General features: G+C 48.9%; 1 protein-coding gene across 1 annotated transcript in view; it reads left to right on the top strand.

Annotated features, from left to right (window-relative positions):
* Window positions 1–19139, top strand: part of SLIT3 (slit guidance ligand 3) — a 589537-nt gene that overhangs the window by 543614 nt on the left and 26784 nt on the right. Inside the window, exons 24-28 of the mRNA XM_041748203.1 lie at window positions 1675–1746; window positions 3450–3613; window positions 6193–6317; window positions 13019–13116; window positions 16955–17094. Of these exons, the coding sequence (XP_041604137.1) occupies window positions 1675–1746; window positions 3450–3613; window positions 6193–6317; window positions 13019–13116; window positions 16955–17094 (599 nt within the window). The remainder of the gene's footprint in view (window positions 1–1674; window positions 1747–3449; window positions 3614–6192; window positions 6318–13018; window positions 13117–16954; window positions 17095–19139) is intronic.

The following is a 19139-nucleotide window of genomic DNA, read 5'->3' as shown; positions in this document are numbered from 1 at the left end:
AATGATACTGGTTAAGTGTTAGAAGTGCTTCTAGCCCCTTCTTATGTGGGGAGGTGAGAAGCTACCTCCAACACTCTTTTGAGGACTGGTTGCCTTCTTTCTGCTGTCCTGGGGAAAGGGAAGGGGAAGGAGCTTGAGGTGACAAGGGTGACAACCTAGGGCAGCTAAATGTGGTTGAGAGGTCTAAGAGCATGAGCATCACCTGGGAGCTGGTTAGAAATGCAGCCTCTCGGGCCCCCCAACCTAGACCCATGGAATCAGAGCCCCTAAGAATGGGTCTCAGAAATCTGCTAGCGTGTTAGCTCCACTCAGTCTGTTTGAGAGCCCCTGTTCTGTATTAAGTGTAATTAAGCTCTATCTGTATTTTGGCTCAAAACCCAGGGCGGACTAACATCAGCTAAAAGGAAAACAAAAGGACAGATTCATTAGTTATTATCCTGTTTACACTTCCCCGGTCAACTCTAATCGCCCCTTTGTTTTACAAGGGCTCCTTCATAGCACAGGGAGCAGTGTGCAGTAGTCACTAAAGAAGCCCTTGAGTATCTGAATTTCACCTACCTTGCATTTCACAGGCCGGACCCAAAGTGAGTCATTGGTGTGGGGACTTTTTGTATGCAGTTGATTAGTCCTTGAAAGGAGGTTATAATCCATGAATTGTGGATTTACTAGTGTTGTTACATGAGCACAGAGCAATGTTCATGTCGTTTTCTTCACTGACCTATTCTCTAGGCATTTATTAAAAGTGCAATATATACCACCACTCTAGCTCCCAGCAACCACACCACAAGGTGGAGAGAGGTCTGATTAATACCAAGCAGGTCGCCTGGCTCCTTGGACATGCTGTCAGAAAATGCACTCAGATGCACACAAGCACCAGATACATATATGTGCATGGCTAAGACCAAATCCTGCTCCATGAAGAGGAGTGTCCAGCTCCACAGAATCTTTCCAGGACCTGATTGCTCCCCTCTCTCTATCACCTGATCTGGGATTAATAACGTTTCTCAATCTCCCCAAAATCTTCTCTAGGTGAATATGAAGAGAACTCATTTATTGATCTGTACCAGCCATTCTTCAGGACCCTTTCACAAATATTAATGGTTATTTAGCACATACAAAATGCTACGCTTTATATGGATTAGTGCACCCACAACCACCTTCTACAACAAATCTTTTTTACTTTCATTCCCGTTTTATGATAGGAAACTGAGGCACAGAGAGATAAGTAACTTTGGCCAGAGTCACTCAGCCGGTAAGTGGCAGGGTCAGAATTTGAAGGCAGGCACCCTGGCTCTAGAACTTAGTGTTAGACACAGTTCTTCCCAGTATCTCTCTAGTGCCTCCATTAGGTAGATGTCTCTCTCTGTGTTTCAGGAGGCTCAGAAGAATAAAGTTAACTTAGCCAGTGTTCCACAGCTAAAAGGGACTGGCTTCTCATTCCATCCCAGGCCTGTCAGATTCAAAGCTCCATCCTCTTCTTTCCCAAACCCTCTGCCCCCAAAGTCCCCACTGCTGAGCTGCACACCTGTCAAGAAGGAGGAGGCGCCTCCTGCCAAGAGCAGTGGGGCTCCGAGCATAACTGTGGGGCATCTGGGCCAGCCTGGGACCCCAAGAGCATGCTGAGTTCAGAACTGTAACTGGGGGGTTAATCCCCGATCTGTGCTTCTGCTTCAGGACCCTCCACGGCAACGATATCTCCAGCGTTCCTGAAGGCTCCTTCAGCGACCTAACATCTCTTTCCCATCTGTAAGTAGCTGTACTTCTCCTTGGTGTGGCCCCACCTGAGATGGAATATCATTATTGTGCCAGAGACCACGCCATCACTGTTCACATTTCAGGATACGCTCTTTCCGGATGCCTAGAGCACATTCTGGGACAGTGTACTCACGTTGTACACGTCATGTGTTCTCTGCCTCCAACGCCGTCAGAGGCATCATCAATTATGTAAACAATGTAAATGTTTAATAAGAACTAACATAAAACTCTTACTATGTGATAAACACTTTAGATGAATTATCTCATTTACTTCTTACAGCAATAAAGCATATTTATCCCCTTATTATACACCGCAAAACTTAAATTGAGAAGAACTAAAGACTTTGTCCAAGGGCTTCTCAGCGAGTAAGCAGCAGAGCCCTGGTTCAAGCCCAGGTTTGCCTTGACTCTAAAGCACATAGTTGCTACCACTCTGCTGAGGTGCTCCCTCCCCGTTTTACATGGAGAAACCAAGGTCTGTACGCATTAGCTGTTACATGGCCAGTGACCATTTTTGAGTCTGTATACTAACTCTATGCATATTTAATTGTTTTCATATTGCATGCATATCCTGTGATACTGATACATTATGTATGCACCTTATAAAATATTCAAGAAATAGAAATGCTAAAGGATATGATTTTTAAAATAGCAAAAGTTCTTGTATTTTCTTTCTGGACACCCCTGTGCAGAGGTCTTCACTGGCCCATGCTGTCCCCCTCCTGTGCATTTTTAAGCCGACTGGTATAGTGGGCTTCTATCCCCTTAGGTTCCGTGGCTGGTCTAAGAATTAGACTGACACAGAGCAAGGGGAGAAATGTGTACAAATGTATTCGGTATTTTTATGTGTACATGGGAGTATTCAAATGGAAAATGAAGACCCAAAGAAGCCATTAGGCCCAAAAGTTTATATACCTCTTTATACAAGGAATGATAAATTGGGACAAGACAAAGGGCCTTGGGATGGGGCAGTCCACTGTGGGTCAGTGGCTAAGAAATACGCAGAGGGGCTATTAGAAGATCAGGGTTCTTTGAGCAGGTTTGTCTGTACAAGTCCATTTTGGCATTGACTCCCTGTCTCTAGTGATAAGAATATTCTCTTTTTGGTGCAGGGAGGGCATCTTTGTCACAGGAAGCTTTACGACTTGCTTTTAGGTGGAAAGAGGGAGGTCAGAGAGCCCCTCCTGCACCTGCCATTTCTCAAGTACCTTTAGCTCAAAATAATCACTATGCCAGAGCAGCATATCTAGGGGTTGCATGCTCTGAACCCTTTCCATGATCTGAAGCATCTCCCTAGGTTGCTATGTACCAAAATCTATGCAGAGAACATTCTTCAGTGGACCCTCCAGTAGAGCAAGGGAACCAGATAATCAGGTGGCCAAAGGTTCAAAAGCATCCTGGACAGGCTAGGATTGGGCTTGAATTGAGGATTGAATCTTAGCAGGGTAGGTGAGAGCAAAACCTTGGAGGTAGGAGGGCCTGCAGTGGGGTGGAAACATTTGGAGGGGTTGGAAGTACAATCTGGAGTCACTGCCTTTGCCCCAGTGGAAACTACTTCTCCACTGGTCCTCATGTCAGACACCCCTGATCTAGCCAGTGTCTGAATATTCTACTTTTCCAGAGAGCTAAGGGCATGGAACCTATGGGCCAAGCTGAGCAGGGGTCCCTGACTTCTTTCTTGCTCTGCCTCCTAGGGCACTGGGAACCAATCCACTCCACTGTGACTGTAGTCTGCGCTGGCTGTCCGAATGGGTGAAGGCGGGGTACAAGGAGCCCGGCATCGCCCGCTGCAGTAGCCCCGAGCCCATGGCCGACAGACTCCTGCTCACCACCCCCACCCACCGATTCCAGTGCAAAGGTACGTGCTGACTCTCCCCTGCTCCTCTAGGGGTCTGCTCTGTCTCCGACAGCCATCAGAGCTGAGCATCTCAAAAAATTGTTTCTTCTACAACCATAGTCCCAGCTCTCCCATGGACCACACAGAGGGACTCAGATGCTTTGTCATCTTCCCTCTGCTGGCATCTCTACATGTTCCTCCCTGCCTTCTTTGTCTACATAGTTTTGCGTAGAGAAGAATCTTTAACCTGCATTTCTTTTTTTTTTTAAGATTTTATTTATTTATCCACAAGAGACACAGAGAGAGACAGAGAGAGAGAGAGGCAGAGACACAGACAGAGGGAGAAGCAGGCTCCATGCAGGGAGCCTGACGAGGGACTTGATCCAGGGTCTCCAGGATCACGCCCTGGACTGAAGGCGGCACTAAACCGCTGAGCCACCCAGGCTGCCCTGACCTGCATTTCTTTACCTACCATCCTTAAAGCAGAAGCATTTTTCCATTTTTACTACAGCAACCTTTTGGTACATGAGATTTTAATTGACTGTATCATTATGATAACAAACCGCTACTGAGTTCTTGTGTGCTGGGCATGATGTTAAGCACTTTTTTGTGGGTTATTGCATTTAATTCTCACTTTCCAAGTATTAATTTATTTAATTCCCCAACTCTCTATGGGGTAGACTTTAGTATTACCCTTATTTTTAAAAATGAGAACTCTGAGGCTTACCAAGGTTAAGTGACTACGCACGACCACAGTCGGGAGGCTTCCAGGGCTTCCTGATTCCAGAGTACACACCCTTGACCACCAGGCTATAAAATTCTGCCATAACTTCTTTCACTAGTTCCTGGTTCTGAACCTTTAGTATTCACTGGGTATTTCCAATTGTTTCCTTACCACTGATGCATAAAGATCTTTCTTTACTAGGTGGCTCAGTTGGTTGAGTGTCCAACTCTTGATTTCAGCTCAAGATCATGAAATTGAGCTCTGCATCAGGCTCCACATCTACCATGGAGTCGGCCTGGGTCTCTTTCCCTCTCCCTCTGCCTTCCTCACCCCCTCCCTCCCTTCTCCAACTCTAAAAATAAATAAATAAAATTGCATCTTTAGATAATACTTCAGAGAACAGAAATGACTGAGCCAAACTATCTGATCATCTATCTTTAAGGTCTTCACGCATATTGCCAACTGGTTTTCAAAAAGGGTTGTAAACCACTTTATGCCCCCAACAGCACCATCTGAATGCATTTTTTAGGGACTTTTGCATCATTTTATCTCATTTCATCTCATTGCTAATTAGAGAGGCTTAAAAAAATGGATCTCCTATTTTATCTTTCTTTGATTATTGGGGAAACTGAACTTTTTTTTCCAAAAATTTACTTTCCATTTGTATTATATATTTGTCTGTTAATGTCCTTTGCTCATTTCTTGGAGCCTTGAATTTGATTTACATATATACTTTGATTACCCTATAAACTTCATGTGTCTCATGTTTCTGCTTAAAGCAAGAAAATAATCCATTGGCTTTAAGCTAATTTTTCATTTTCCTCCTCCTGCTTCCAACATATCTGACTTGATTGATGCTAAAGAGGCCCCACTCACTCTAAAACAGTGGTTCTCAATCTTAGCTGCATGTTTTGGAGTCACTTGGGGAGCTTTCTACTGGTGCCTGGGCCCCACACTCCAGGTTTTGATTAAATTGGTGTGGGGTACAGCCTGGACGTGCTGGGGTATTTAAAAGCACCTTGGCTGGTTCTACAGTAAGGTGACCAACTCATTTATGGTTTGGCTGGGGCCTTCCTGGTTTTAGCAGTGAAATTTCTGCATCCTGGGAATCTCCTCCATCCCTGGCAAACCAGAACAGATAGTGTCCCTTTTCCAATGTGAAGCCAGGGTTGAGCCAGCCAGTAGAGACTCTCAATCAGGCCACCCTACCCACAAATGGTCAGACTCACACTGGGGCCAATCTCAACAAAAGTCTGTGCAAGGATCATGACATTCACCCCTCCAGCCCTTACAGCTGAAGAGAACTGTCTTAGAGGCAGCGTGTGCCTGAGCAGTTTACCATCCATCACTGATACCACTGCTGTGTCTTTTGGGGTCACTTCTTCCTTCTCCCTGCCAATTGAAGGGTTGCACAAGGAGGACTTCCCATGCGTACCTTTGGCCCAGGCACCATGCCCTCCTTAGCCTAGCATGAACTATTTCATGGGGAGGGGTATTTGGGGGCAGAGGAATGGGAGGTCCAAATGGAGGCTGGGCCCAGAGCTCCCGGAACATAAAAAGATACACAAGGGATTTGTAATTATGGTGCATTGTTTGTAGATTAGCTCCAAAATCGGATCAGGCTAATTATAGTAATTGATTTGACTGCAGAAGTGCTTCTGAATGATGTCCCACAGTGATTTTTTCCCTCACTGGACAATGGCTGCATTAATGGGACTCTAGCTAGACTGGATGGTACTGGCTGGGGCGGGCCAATTGCCTTGTGTGTTAGAGATGGAGAGGAGCTGGCAGCTGGCTGAGGAAGAGGCCAGAGAAGAGGGGAAGGGAGGGAGGGGTGACAGCGACCTGCTACCAACATTCTGGTTTTGCTGTCCAGGGCCAGTGGACATCAACATTGTGGCCAAGTGCAATGCCTGCCTCTCCAGCCCATGCAAGAACAATGGGACATGCAGCCAGGATCCTGTGGAGCTATACCGCTGCACCTGCCCCTATGGCTACAAGGTAAGATAGGAAGCCTTGCCCGCACCATTCATGGCTCCCAAGGAGGGGCAGGCACAGTGCCCTGCTGACCATCCTTTCTCCAAGGGCAGCCTGGAGAACTCTATTTCACAGGTCCCTCTAGTGTCGTATTTGCCAGTAACACTCCTGCTGCCCAGTTGTGTCACATTCATGCAAAACACAGAGAACCCCTATAGGCTTGACAGTGACACTCAGAGATAAGGAGGAAATGTAGTATTTGTATTTTCCTTGCTAAACATGGAGAAGTTAAGTCTCAAAATTAAAATGCTTCCAAGCAGAGGCATCCCTGGAACTCACGATCTTGGCTTCCCTTCATGGGGATTTCCAGACCCTCCCCTCCACTGCCCCTCCCCGCCTCCCCCACAACTCTGCCCTTGGGATGGCCAGTGCTGGGAGTCTGGCTCCGACTCCAGTTTGAGAAGGATATAGGGATGGCATTTTGAAAGGCCTCAGGCTGCCAAGCCAATACACTGTTGACAGGCTCGGGTCGGCCAGTAAGGGGATAAGAGATCCCAGTTCTCCTGGGTGTCCTCCCCAGAAATCCAGGCTAATTCCAGAACAACTTTGCCTCCTTTCTCCTTACTCAGCACTATCTAGAACATGTTATCCTGCCTCCTTATAACATCTATAGAGTACAGACTACATGGCCAGCATTCTGCTTGGCATTTTATTCACCTTTTCTTTTTAAACACACCCTATGTAGGCACCTGGGTGGCTCAGTCTGTAAGCATCTGCCTTCAGCTCAGGTCATGATCCCTGGGTCCTGGAATCAAGTCCCACATCGGGCTCCCTGTTCTGCAGGGAGCCTGCTTCTCCCTCTCCCTCTGCCTGCTACTCCCCCTGCTGTGCTCTCTCTTCTGTTCTCTCTCTGTCAAATAAATAAGTAAAATCTTTTTTTTTAAGATTTTATTTATTTATTTATTCATGAGAGACACACAGAGAGAGAGGCAGAGACACAGGCAGAGGGAGAAGCAGGCTCCATGCAGGGAGCCCGATGCAGGACTCGATCCCAGGACTCCAGGATCACGTCCTGGGCGGAAGCTAAACCGCTGAGCCACCCAGGGATCCCAATAAAATCTTTTAAAAATAAATAAAATAGAAAAATAAACATGAAAAATAAATAAATAAACATGCCCTATGAGCAAGGCTCATTACTTCCCATCTACAGATGTGGAAACAGGGCCTCAGACTGTTGAAAGAGCTTGACTCAATGTCCCAAAGCTCATAAGCAGTAGGGTTGGGATAGGACCTAGGGCTATATGATTCCAAAGTCCCCGCCTTTTCCCCCTGGATAGCCTAGCCCCTTGCTGTGTCTCACTGGGGTGAGCAATGCTGCAGCTGAATCCTCTTTCCCAGGACCTTCCTCACTTCCAGTCTCCCCAGGGCACCCATCCAAATGGAGTGGACAAGCCAAGAATTCCAGGACTACCCCAAAGCCCATCTGACACCCATGCGTAGTATGTGGCAGAGTGGGAGGGAGCTGGCATCGCTGGGTCTCTTGCCCCCAGGGACAAGCTTGAGAGGCAAAATCACGCTGGGGAACAGGGCTCCCTTGTGACTTTTCAGCTGTAGCTGTGCCTCCAGCAAACAGTGTCAGAGTGCCACCTATGGGCCTGACACAGAAGAGCCAAAGGAGTCCCTTTGCAGCCAGCCAGCCAGCCAGCCTTGCCCCCAGCAGCCGCCCCAGACCCATGCACGCTATGTGTGCACACGCACAGACATTGCAGGGGAAGTAGAGAAATTAAGGGGACATACTTAGGCCTAGGTCCTCAAACTCCCTTGTATTAATTCAGTGGTGGAAAATCAGGCTGTGAAATCACACAGAGGGCAAGCTTTGCTGCGTTACTAGCTGTGCGGTGATGGCCAGTGGTTTCACCTCAGCCCTCCCATTGACAAACCAGGGCCCATCTCACAGGTGTGCTGTGAGAATCACATGTACAGTAACTACATGCAGTGTGCCTTGGAGAGTCATTGAGGATGTGCTCAGTAAGCTGGCATGTTCTTACCTTTCACTTCACCCTTACATGCTGGTCCCTGATACCAGGGTGTGGATGGGCCCTCAGCCCCAGGTGGTGTGTTGCTGGTTTCACCAGAGTTTCTCAGTCCATGATGCTGTGGATTGTCAGAGACCATAGGTTGCTCCCCTAGAAAGGTGACATGTATATTTATCACATCCCCAATTCCATACCTGTGTAACTTTTTATGTATTGACTGTTTGCCAGGCACTCAGCTAGATGTTTGCATTTTTTTCCCTCCTCTAAGTTCTATAATCACCTTTGAGGTGAGTGGTATCATCCCTATTTGAAAGATAAGGTAAACCACTTCATATCCTGAGCCTTGGTCCCTTCTCTGCAAAATCAGCCTGAGTCTGAAAGTAGTGAAACTGGGCTGGAAGCCCCAGGTTTCCTCCCACTCCCCTTGACAGCACTGTGAAAGTAGCCTGGCCATCAGCATCAGAGCGAAGAGTGCAACCACAGGGCTCTTACAGGATAATGCCATCTGTTTGGACTTTGCTCATAAGATTTTGAATGTCTCGTTGAAGAAGCCAAGCAGATATTTTGACCTTTAGGAAGGCGTTGGGCTCACAGAGGTCTGGGGTACATTGAGGAGGAGGATAGAGGGTGGGATGGCATGTGGTGGGGACATTGGTGATTACTATGACAACAACAGGAATCTGAGCAGCCAGCACTTATTGGACGCCTACTATGTATCAACAGCATACTAGATAAGGCACATGCACTATTTTGCATACCCCTCATCAAAGTCCAAGGAGGCATTTTCCAGTTTAAGAAACTGGGATAGTAGGTGAGACCATTGGGTTTCAGAGCTCAGAACAAACTGATTCCTGAACCCATGCACATTCACAGCCCATTGGCAAGTACCATGAGTCCCTGGCTATTTGGTACCTGTCAGGGTCCCCAGAAAAGGGACAAATAGGGTGTACTGGTGGAAAGAACACCTAGCAGGATCCCTGGAGCTTGTCCTACCTGACTGTGTGACCTGGAACAGTTCCTACTGTCCCCCCCACCTCTGGTTCCCTGACCTCAAAATGCAGCAGGTAGAACCAAAGGGGTCCCTTAATCGTGGGTTGCATCACACCCACTGCCCCTGCATTTGTTCCCCCTGCTTTCCTTTCTTCTGGGGTTGGAGCCCACATGAGCAGAGTGACTAGGTGAGTTGCTAAGTTGACAACCATCAGTAGCACCCACAGAACCAAGCTCAGAGTGCTGGCATTCATCTTGTTATTTCCCAGTGTCTTAATTTTTCCATTGACTCTCTGAGTGACCTTGGGAAGCCACAGTATTACCCAAAAAAGCATGGCCCCACAGGCCTGTGTGAAACAGTTTAAGCACATCACTTGATTTCGTACTCTCCGTTATTCTCTGAAATAAGTTTTATTATCATCTTTTGGTAGATGTAGGAACTAAGGTTCAAAAGGATCAGATAACTTGACAGTGCTCCTACATCTAGGGAACATGCGAGCTAACCCCAGAGTCCACCTCTCTCTGGCAGGAAAGTCTTTCCACTCAGCACTCCATTGGTAACTACTTCCCCCTGAGCCTTACGTCCCCCCCTGCCTCCATGCGAGGCGTCGTATTCACTGGCAGAGCTCCTGCAAGGATTGAAAGGGTCATGTTTGCACTTTGACTACCTTAGAGCCAGGATTTAGTAGACACTTCACAGAACTATTTTACCGCAATTCTAACACCAGTGGAAATAAAATCTATGTTTGGGTTCATTCTGCTTCAGCCATTTAGCTTCACGTGCCTCTGTTCTCCTCACACTGTAGTGTGCACAAGAACCACCAGGAGATCTTAAATGTAGGTTCTGATCCATTAGATCTGAGGTCAGGTCAAAGTTTGTGCATTTTTAACAAGATCTCAGGGAATGCCAGTGCTGCTAGCCCGAGGACCATACTTTGAGTGGCAAGGTCCTGGAGCAGCTCCCAGAAAGAGGTTTCTAACGGGGACAGCTATTCCCAAACTCTTTTAAAAGAAGCCGGAAGCCCCAGGCATGTCTATGTTCTCTCTCTCTCTCTCTCTCTCTCTCTCTCTCTCTCTCTCACACACACACACACACACACACACACACAGTGGTGGGACACCAAGAAGCATCATAAATCTAGTAGATCTGAGCAAAATGAGGCTGAAGAGAGTTGAATTGAGCTAATTAGCCAGGCATTGACAATGGTGATTGTTTCTCAAGGACATGTAAGTGACAGAAATCCCCACCTCCAGGCCCAATTAGCACATCTTCAAAGCTAGGGTCTGCCTCCAGGATTTCTGAGCTCAGCATAAAGGACTGGAGGAGATAACCACCAGCTCCATCTCACACCTTATCCCACCCCCAAGGGAAGATCCCACCTAGAGTCCCTGATACTTGAGAGTTCCTCAGAGCAGACAGGCTGGCCCAGCCAGGGACAAGGAAGGCCCTGCCTTGACCTGATCAAGGCTCTCTTGTCCTGCTTTTCACAGCTCATCCACCTAACACACACTCAGACACATATGCACACTTGCACTCCTGAACAATTTAGTACCAACCAAAGGTCTGAAAAAGTCTTTTGATCACCCAAATTCAGCCCTGCCTCAGACCCCTGACATCATCACCATCTGAGTAGCTCTTACTTATGTTGCTTCCATTACGTGCCAGGTATTTTTTAATATATTTATGCGGTTTCTTTTTTTTTTTAAGATTTTATTTATTTGAGAGAGAGAAAGAGAACGGGAGTAGAGGGGAGAAGCAGAGGGAGAGGGAGAAGCAGGCTCCCTACTGAGCAGGGAGCCGGATGCGGGCCTTGATCCCAGGACCCCGGGATCGTGATCTGAGCCAAAGGCAGACGCTTAACCAACTGAGCCACCCAGGCGTCTCTATATGTATGATTTCTAATCATTTATTCCATAGGGAAGGTATTATTATCCCCATTTTACAGATAATGAAAACAAGGCTCAGGGAGAACTATTAATCCCCTCAAGGCACACAGCAGTCCACTAGAGTGTGGACCCGGATGTGCTAACTCAGGAACCATGTTTTGAGAGGTCAGAATAAGTGGCCCAGCAGAGAGGTTCCCAGTGCGGGCATTGGACTGGATGTCTGGCTTCAGCTGCCGCCTGTTCCACTCACTGCTGTGCAGTCTTAGACATATTAGCTCACTTTCCAAGGCTGCCTTCCCGATCTGAAAATGGCAGTAATAACTATCATACCAATCTCATCAGGTTGTTGTGAACATTCTCTGTGATCGTGAATATAAAACCCTTAGTGTGAGGCCTGGAATGGAAAATGTGCTCAATAAATTGAGAATGAGTATTGCAGTTTCCATTGCACACAATGACTCTCTGAAAGGGATCCTGCGTTGCTCTGGTTTAGGATAATCCCAGATCCTACCCCAAAGTGCATTTTCCTCCCGCTAGAGAAAACCCATGACTGGCCCTTAGCAGGGAGAGCCGTGAGAGCCAGACACGTGGCCGTGCCTCCCTGCCGCGGAGACCGCACCTGCGGCTTCAGGGTTTGAGACAGGAGGAGAGTGGTGGGCCCAGTCGGCAGTGACCTCCGAGCCAGGGAGCCCAGCCCCACTCCGTCACGGGCACTGATGGCAGCAGAGGCGGGAAGAGGATTTTCCCAGGCAGATGGTGAGCAGGTGGTGTGGCGGTGGGAGAGCTCCCGTGATCACCCCCACCGGCAGGGTGCCCACACCAAGCCCATAGCCCAGAAACAAAAGCAACTGATGCCTCTGCAGACATGGCAGGTCCTCCAAGGGACCGCTCGTCAAGACTTAGAAGCAGAGCTGGTGCATCAGTCCCAGAGGAGAGGCTGGAGCCAGAGGGCCACGCATTGGGCTGCTCCCTGGACACAGGGTCTTTCCATCCACAGTCTCTGCCTTGGCCTCCCTCCTCAGTGCCTTGGCCCTCACTGTCCGCCTGGCATGCTCCTCCCCACCTACGGCACAGTCGGCTCCTTCTCAGCTCAGACGTCCCCTTCAGAGGGGCCTGCCCCAGAGGAACGCCACCCCACCGGAAACTGCCTGTCGCAGAGGTCCTTGGTGCAGCCTAGCTTTAGAATCAGAATTTTAAATACCAACACCTGGGCCTACTTCCAGGCTAATCAAAGATGGATCTCTGGGGAGTTGTCACTTGAGAGGGGCAGGGCCGGCTGGCCACACTCCAGCCCTAGTCGGGCTGCTCAAGTTGTGGATCACGTCGAAGCCTCAGTGTGGCTAAGAATACGGTCATCTGCTAGCACACACAGAGCGCCTACCACATGCTGGATGTGTTGCACACTCCGGGCACTTCCTTATAAGAAAGGGCACACTTAATTCTCACAACGGCTCTGTGAGGTAGGCTGGGAGGGCTTCAAAGGCTTACACAAGGTCATGGTCAGCCACCCAGAAAGAGATGAAGCTGGACTAGGAAGCCAGGTTTTCCAGTATTCAGAGCCCCGCAGTTCAGAGTACAGGATGTGAACTCTGGGAAGTGGTGAAGCTGGGGCCCCAACTCCTGAGTTCTCACTCACTCCAAAGACCCCCTTTGGCTTCCTTCCAGCCACACTGCAGACTCATCCCCGGGCCGCCTTGTGGCCATATGCCCGGCCTCCTCCCAGAGGATGCTGGCAGCTCCAAGGGGCGTCCTAGTCAAGGCTGCCATCAAAAGCCTGCCTAACTGGACTCTTCTCCCTCTTGTGCTCCTCAGGGCAAAGACTGCACGGTACCCATCAACACCTGCATCCAGAACCCCTGTCAGCACGGAGGCACCTGCCACCTGAGCGAGAGCCACAAGGATGGGTTCAGGTAACAGCTCGCCCTTGGGCCTTTCCTCCCTCCAGGGGGCTTTATGGGCAGACTCCTGGGGCAGGCTAAAGAAGCATAGCTGTTCACTGAGGGCCTATTGTGTGCCCACACTGGGTCAAGCCCATTGTGTGGATGCTCTCAAGGCTCTTCCTGAACCATAAGGGACCTACCATGGTCCCTACTGAACAAATAAGAAGGTTGAGGCCCAGCAGGAGCAGTCCTTTGCCTGAAGTGACACAGTTGGTAAGCATTGGTACGGGGAATTCAGGGCATCTGCCTCCAGAGCCAGGAGGACAGCAAGGGAGGCTAGAGATCCTGGCTGAAATCAGAGAAGGATGCAATGATGACTCAAAGCCCCACCAGCGAGGCAGTTCCACCCCTCTTCTGTGTGATAGGAAACAGTAATAACAGGTGACACTGACTACACGTTCTTTATGTGCTGGGCAGGAACTAGTCATGTAGTACGTCATTTAAATCCTCACAGTGACCCTACCCACTACAAGTTGGTGCTAGCCCCATTTAGCAGATGAGGAAACTGAGGCAAAGAGACAGATTTGCTCTAGGTCACATATCCTGACACTCATTCCTGGGTCTTCCCCCCAACCTCTTTCCTCCTTGGCATTAAGAGCTCAGGAAGAAAAGAGGATAGAAGCCACTTATGTTTTTCCCATATCTGTTCTAAAGGCGAGCTCTCAAGGCCTCTGCCAAACCTCAGGCCCCCTTCCTGCTTCCTACCCTTCCCAGTAGCTTTCAGATGCCCAGTTTTCGCAGCCCATGGCCCTGGCAAAAGCAAACCAGTGGGAACTGGTTCCTTTAGCACCCCTAGTGAGTGTGAGTGGGTCAAGCAGTAGAGGTGGGACCCCCAGTGCCAAGCTGTGTATGGATGTGTCCGAGCTCAGAATGCAAACAAGGAACAAAGGCACTCTGGCCAGGGGCTGCTGTGTGGTCTGTGAAAGAAATCAGGTTCTGGGCTCTCAGTTCTCCTCCCCAGGGAACCCCGCCTGCCCCTGTGTCCACCTGCCAACCCAGCCTCATCAAACCCTGGCTCTTAAAAAGTGAAATTCAAGGCAAGATTTGTTTTCCTGCCTGAAGTCAGCCAAACCGCCCACTCCTACCTTCTTGCTGGGAGCAAGGGCGAGAAGAAACCACACAGAAATCTCACAGAGGTGGCCATGTGGCCCCAGCCAGGAAACACACCTCCAGGGGAAGAGCCTGGCTCTGCCCACCCAGCCAAGGGATGGAGGTCTGCAAGAAGAAGAAGTGCCCCCTGCAGGAAACTATCTTCCCCTGTTTCCCTTTGCGTGTACACCCCCCTACTCCGTCTCTTTGTGGGTATCTCTCTACATCTCTGGAGCTGCAGGTGAGCAGAAGGATACTGTTTCCACCCTCAGCTGCTGAGGGGATTCAAATAAACTGGAAATATTTTTAGAATTTAATTTTCAGGAAAAAGAGCCCAGAAGCCCAGACCTACAGGATTAGTGAGACAGGGTGGAGGATTAAGGCAATGAGGCCCACACACTGGGGATAGCAGTTTGTGTGGACCTCCCAAGGAGGAGCAACAAGCTCCCTCACTAGGTAGGTTAGCACCTGATCAGTTGGCAGAGGGAGGGACACCTGTCAGGGAAGCTTTGTTCCCTTATTCCCTCCTGTGTCCATTTCCTAGGGCTGCTATAACAGAGTACGGCACAGGGGTGGCTTGGAATAACAGAAATGTATTTGCTCACATTTCCAGAAGCCAGAAATCTAAACTCAAGGTGGCAGCAGGGCCATGCATGCCCTGAAATCTGTAGGGGAAGATCCTTCCCTGCCCCTTCCTAGTTCCTGGCAGTGGTTGGTGATCTCTGGCCTTCCTTGACTTGCAGCTGCCTCACTATGATCCCTGCCTTCATCATCATGTGGCATTCACCCTGTGTCTCTGTCTCCACATGACCATCTTCTTATAAGGATGGCAGTCCTATTGGACCAGGGGACCGTTCTCCTCCAGCACAACTACATCTTAAGTTACATGTCCAATGACCCTAATTCCAAGTAAGGTCACGTTCTGAGGTGCTGGGGATTAAGATATCTTTTTGAGGGACACAGTTCCCTTAACACCTCTTGCATGTCAGAATTCTGGAAGTATCACCCGCCTCTTCATCAGATGCTTTTCCAATCTTGATGCATTATCTGCTCACAAAAAGAGCAAAGGCTGGCAGAGCTGGCTGGGCAGGAGACGAAGACAGGAGATATGACCTGTCCTAGTCCCCACAGCTAATTGGGCTCTCTTGGAGTCTCCTTGCCACCCTCTGCCAAGGCTTCCAGTGAGGGCAGAGGAGACGTTAGTCTCCTTGTCGTGCTCTGCCCACTGCATGAGCAACCTGTTCCCCAGCCAGGCATCCAGATTCCACTTTCATGCAATGTTGCAGCCCTGGGGACAGCCAGAGTGAGTACTTCAGGAAAATAGGCAACACTATGGCTTCAGACCTTTGCAAACCTGCCCTCTGTCTGGCTCTGAGGAAATTGCCTTTCATGAACACCCAGAGTCCCTCATGGAAAAAAGGAATTTTTTGCTCCACCTCAAGAGCTCAGACCAAAGAATCCTCTGGACTTTTGCAGAAAATGTACCATGGTTTTCAGGTTGTAGAGAAAGGGAGGTTAAGTAGGAGTCTAGAAATCCACTTCCTATTAGTTGAGTTTTCTAGCTAAATCCTAAATCAGAGCAGCCTCTAAAATGGAGAAAGGCCAGGAATCCTGGGTCTGAAGCCAGCATATACGTTCATGAATGGGGTGTAGATAGATTCCTGACGGGGTGGCTGTGCCGTAGAGGGAGGAAATCCCTGTAGATAATTTAATCAGATACTCGTCTCCCACCTTTGCCCCTTCTCATCTGCTCAGCACTCCCTGGCTTAGTTTGCATACCCAGTCCTGAAGTATGACCAAGGTTGGATAGAGAACAAGCTGAAGGTTTGAGGCTTTCTTCCAAGAGATGTAGCACTCCAGAGACAAGTTAAGGGAATGCATCATGCTGATCCAGTGTTCTAAGTCAGGCTCACCAGAGAGCCTCAGTGCTGGCAGGAGAGGGTCCTCCCACCCCATCCACTTATCCTCCAGAGCTGGAGGGGGCTCAGAAGTAGGAGTACATACAGGGAACAATGGCATCCCTGAGAAAGGTTAAGGAGGCCAGGTGGGGAGGTCATCTAGAACTGAAGCTAGCTAACATGTTCTGAGCATTTTCTATGTGCTAGGTCCCCTCCTAAGCTTTTACTTGTATAATCTCATTATTCCCCACAACCACCCTGGGGAGAAATAATACTCCCCGGTCAATAGATTTGGAAACTGAGACACAGAATTTAATGAGTTCTGCTAAGGTCTAATAGCCATGAAGTAGCAGACCCAGAATTCATTCCCAATACTTGACTGCAGATCTTGCTCTTGGCCACCATGTCCTACTCCTGCTCAAGGTAGAAGGGCTGTCCTTGAGTAGAAGTCACTCAAGGGGGATGTTTGTTATGCTGTTTCTCTCTTTGTCTACAAACCACTACCCAAAGAGCCAAAGGAAGACAGCTGGAGGAATTTAAGCTCTATCCAGGAAACCACTTCCAGCTGGGGGATGGTGCGGGGGCAGGCAGCCATCCAGCGCCAGGGGAGACAGAACGTTGCCTGGAGACAGGGGGCTAGATGAAATGATCTCTCAGGCCCCAAGCTTCAGGTATACAAGGTGCTGCCTTGGAACTCCACCCAGAGAGAAACCTGACTAATTATATTCCCCCCACCACCTTCTTTTCTGCCACTTTTCTTCCAACCCCACCCTACTCCTTGACCCCTGGCTTTCCTTCTCCCCGCCCACACATCCCCAAAGCTGCTCCTGCCCTCTAGGCTTTGAGGGACAGCAATGTGAGATCAATCCAGATGATTGTGAGGATAACGACTGTGAGAACAATGCCACCTGTGTGGACGGGATCAACAACTATGTGTGTGTCTGCCCTCCTAACTACACAGGTAAGGTCCACTGGCACCTGTGCATGGTGGCAGGCCAGGTGTCATGCGCTGAAGAATACCATTTTCTTAGCATCTTTCAGGGTCCCCACCCTCTCTCCCTATGGACAGAGCTGTGAATTCCCAAAACCCATACTGTCCCGTGAGGGGGCCCTCTCTGTCCACCCTTCCCATTCCCACCCTGCACATCACTAGCTTTCCGCCCCCCTACTTTGAAATGGGTTCCCAGGGTGCTTTCAGCTGTCTGTTCCATTAGCTGATGGCCATCCTCTACTTTGGGAACCCTGCAAGAAGAGACCACTGGAGACCCAGTGGTGGTTAAGGCTAATGGGAGGCACTTGCATTACATTTATGCTTTGTTCAGGTCTAGTCCACTTTCTCCGGAAATTTACACTTTTCGGACACTCTGCTAGGAGCTGGGGATACAAAAATGACCAAGACAAAGTTGCCTCTCATAAGAAGCTCATCATCAAGTGGAGAGAGACATGTATTCAGTAGAATGAGACTAATAACACCTGTAAGCCTGGAGAAAGATCCTAACCCAGCCGGAGAATCAAGGAAGGTTCCCCACAGGTTATTCCTCAAGATAATTATCCTATCCATCCACGTCCAAAACACAACACCTTTATTTCCTATATTAACTATCCGTGATGAGAACAGCTAAATATACTAGATTATAAAGCAAAATTCCACCCAGTGGTATAAGCATAGCCTCCTTTGTTATAGGATCAACCTGAAGTGGCATATTCCAAAATGGGATCCATGAGTTCTTTGAGGAAAAGACTCCAAGAACAAAAAGTTGGGGAAGCACTGTATGTAATAACCTGACACAAAGCAGCATATTAGAGGTTCTGACAATTCTTGCTTGAAAGAATGCTGTTTAACTTCGTTTAACCCAGCAAATCCCCACATTTATTTGAAGTCAGAACTTCCCTTCTACCCTACCCCAGAACTCCCTCCAACCTAGTCATCCTGTGTTGCAAGAAACATATTTTAGGAAATAGCAACCTAAGGCAAGGATGGAAATAAGGACTATGTTCCCCAGAGACTGCTGCACCCTACCCTACTGGCACCTAGCTTGACGTCGGGAATGAGGTAGGAGATGGGAATGCACAGATGATGATCGGGAGTGGTCCTGAGGCCTCTGGAGAAGGAAGCCAAGTAGCCCCCATTGCCCCTCAGGATCCTGTGAGTTATGCAGACCCCTAGCCCATCAGTCAGGGATGCCCCAGGCACACTCTTGGCCCTATGGTAGAGTGTGCCAAGGCCCACTGAGAAAATCACCCTGTGCTCCTCAGCCTTCTGGGGTCCCAGAGAAGGCTTTATGCTGGAGAAGAGCGCAGGGAAGTCTGCTGAAGGCCTACTTCCTTATTCCCTCTATCTTCCACCTTGCCAGAGAGGAGCTGTAGCCAAGAATTAGGTTAGCAAGGGGCAATACTTATTATGCATCTACTGTATACAGACCACTGAATTAGCTACTAGCAATACTAAGAAGTATGTCCTCCTGGGGCATCTGGTCTACCTAAGATGAGAGGAGGAGTCCTACAGGGTTAAATCACTGGTCTGGAAGAATCTGCTCAGCCCCAGAAGACAGACAGTAAAAATCCCAGCAGTTAAAAAAAGAAGACAAAGGTACTCAAAATAAGCTTTGGGGCAAAGGAAGGGTATGAACTGAATTTACAGTGGGCAAATGGGCAGTGGAAGCAGGGCTGAGGAGATGAGTATTGAGGTGGCTTCCTGCCCCGTTGGAATAGCATGGCCTGTGTCTGCAGCTGCCTGAAGGGCACCTCTACCTGAGAATGGGATGTCATGGTTTCCTCTGTCCCAGAAAATGCCAGTCCCACACAGACACCTGTCTGCCTCTCTGGGTCTCTCCAGGAAGTAAAGAAGAGGAAAGGGCTTATAGAGAACACAGTGCCCTCTGTGGGCTTGAGAGGCTGGCAAAATGAGGATAAGATAGAGGTCAGCTTGTCCCCATCACAGCAGAGGACAGACTCTGGAGCTGTGACTGTCACTCATGCCCTCCCCAGCCACCCCCAGGGCAGACC

Source organism: Vulpes lagopus, chromosome 3 (genome assembly GCF_018345385.1).
Source record: "Vulpes lagopus strain Blue_001 chromosome 3, ASM1834538v1, whole genome shotgun sequence".
NCBI classification, from domain to species: domain Eukaryota; kingdom Metazoa; phylum Chordata; class Mammalia; order Carnivora; family Canidae; genus Vulpes; species Vulpes lagopus.
Note: the sequence above shows the minus strand (reverse complement) of the source record. Positions and strands in the feature narration are given on the sequence as shown.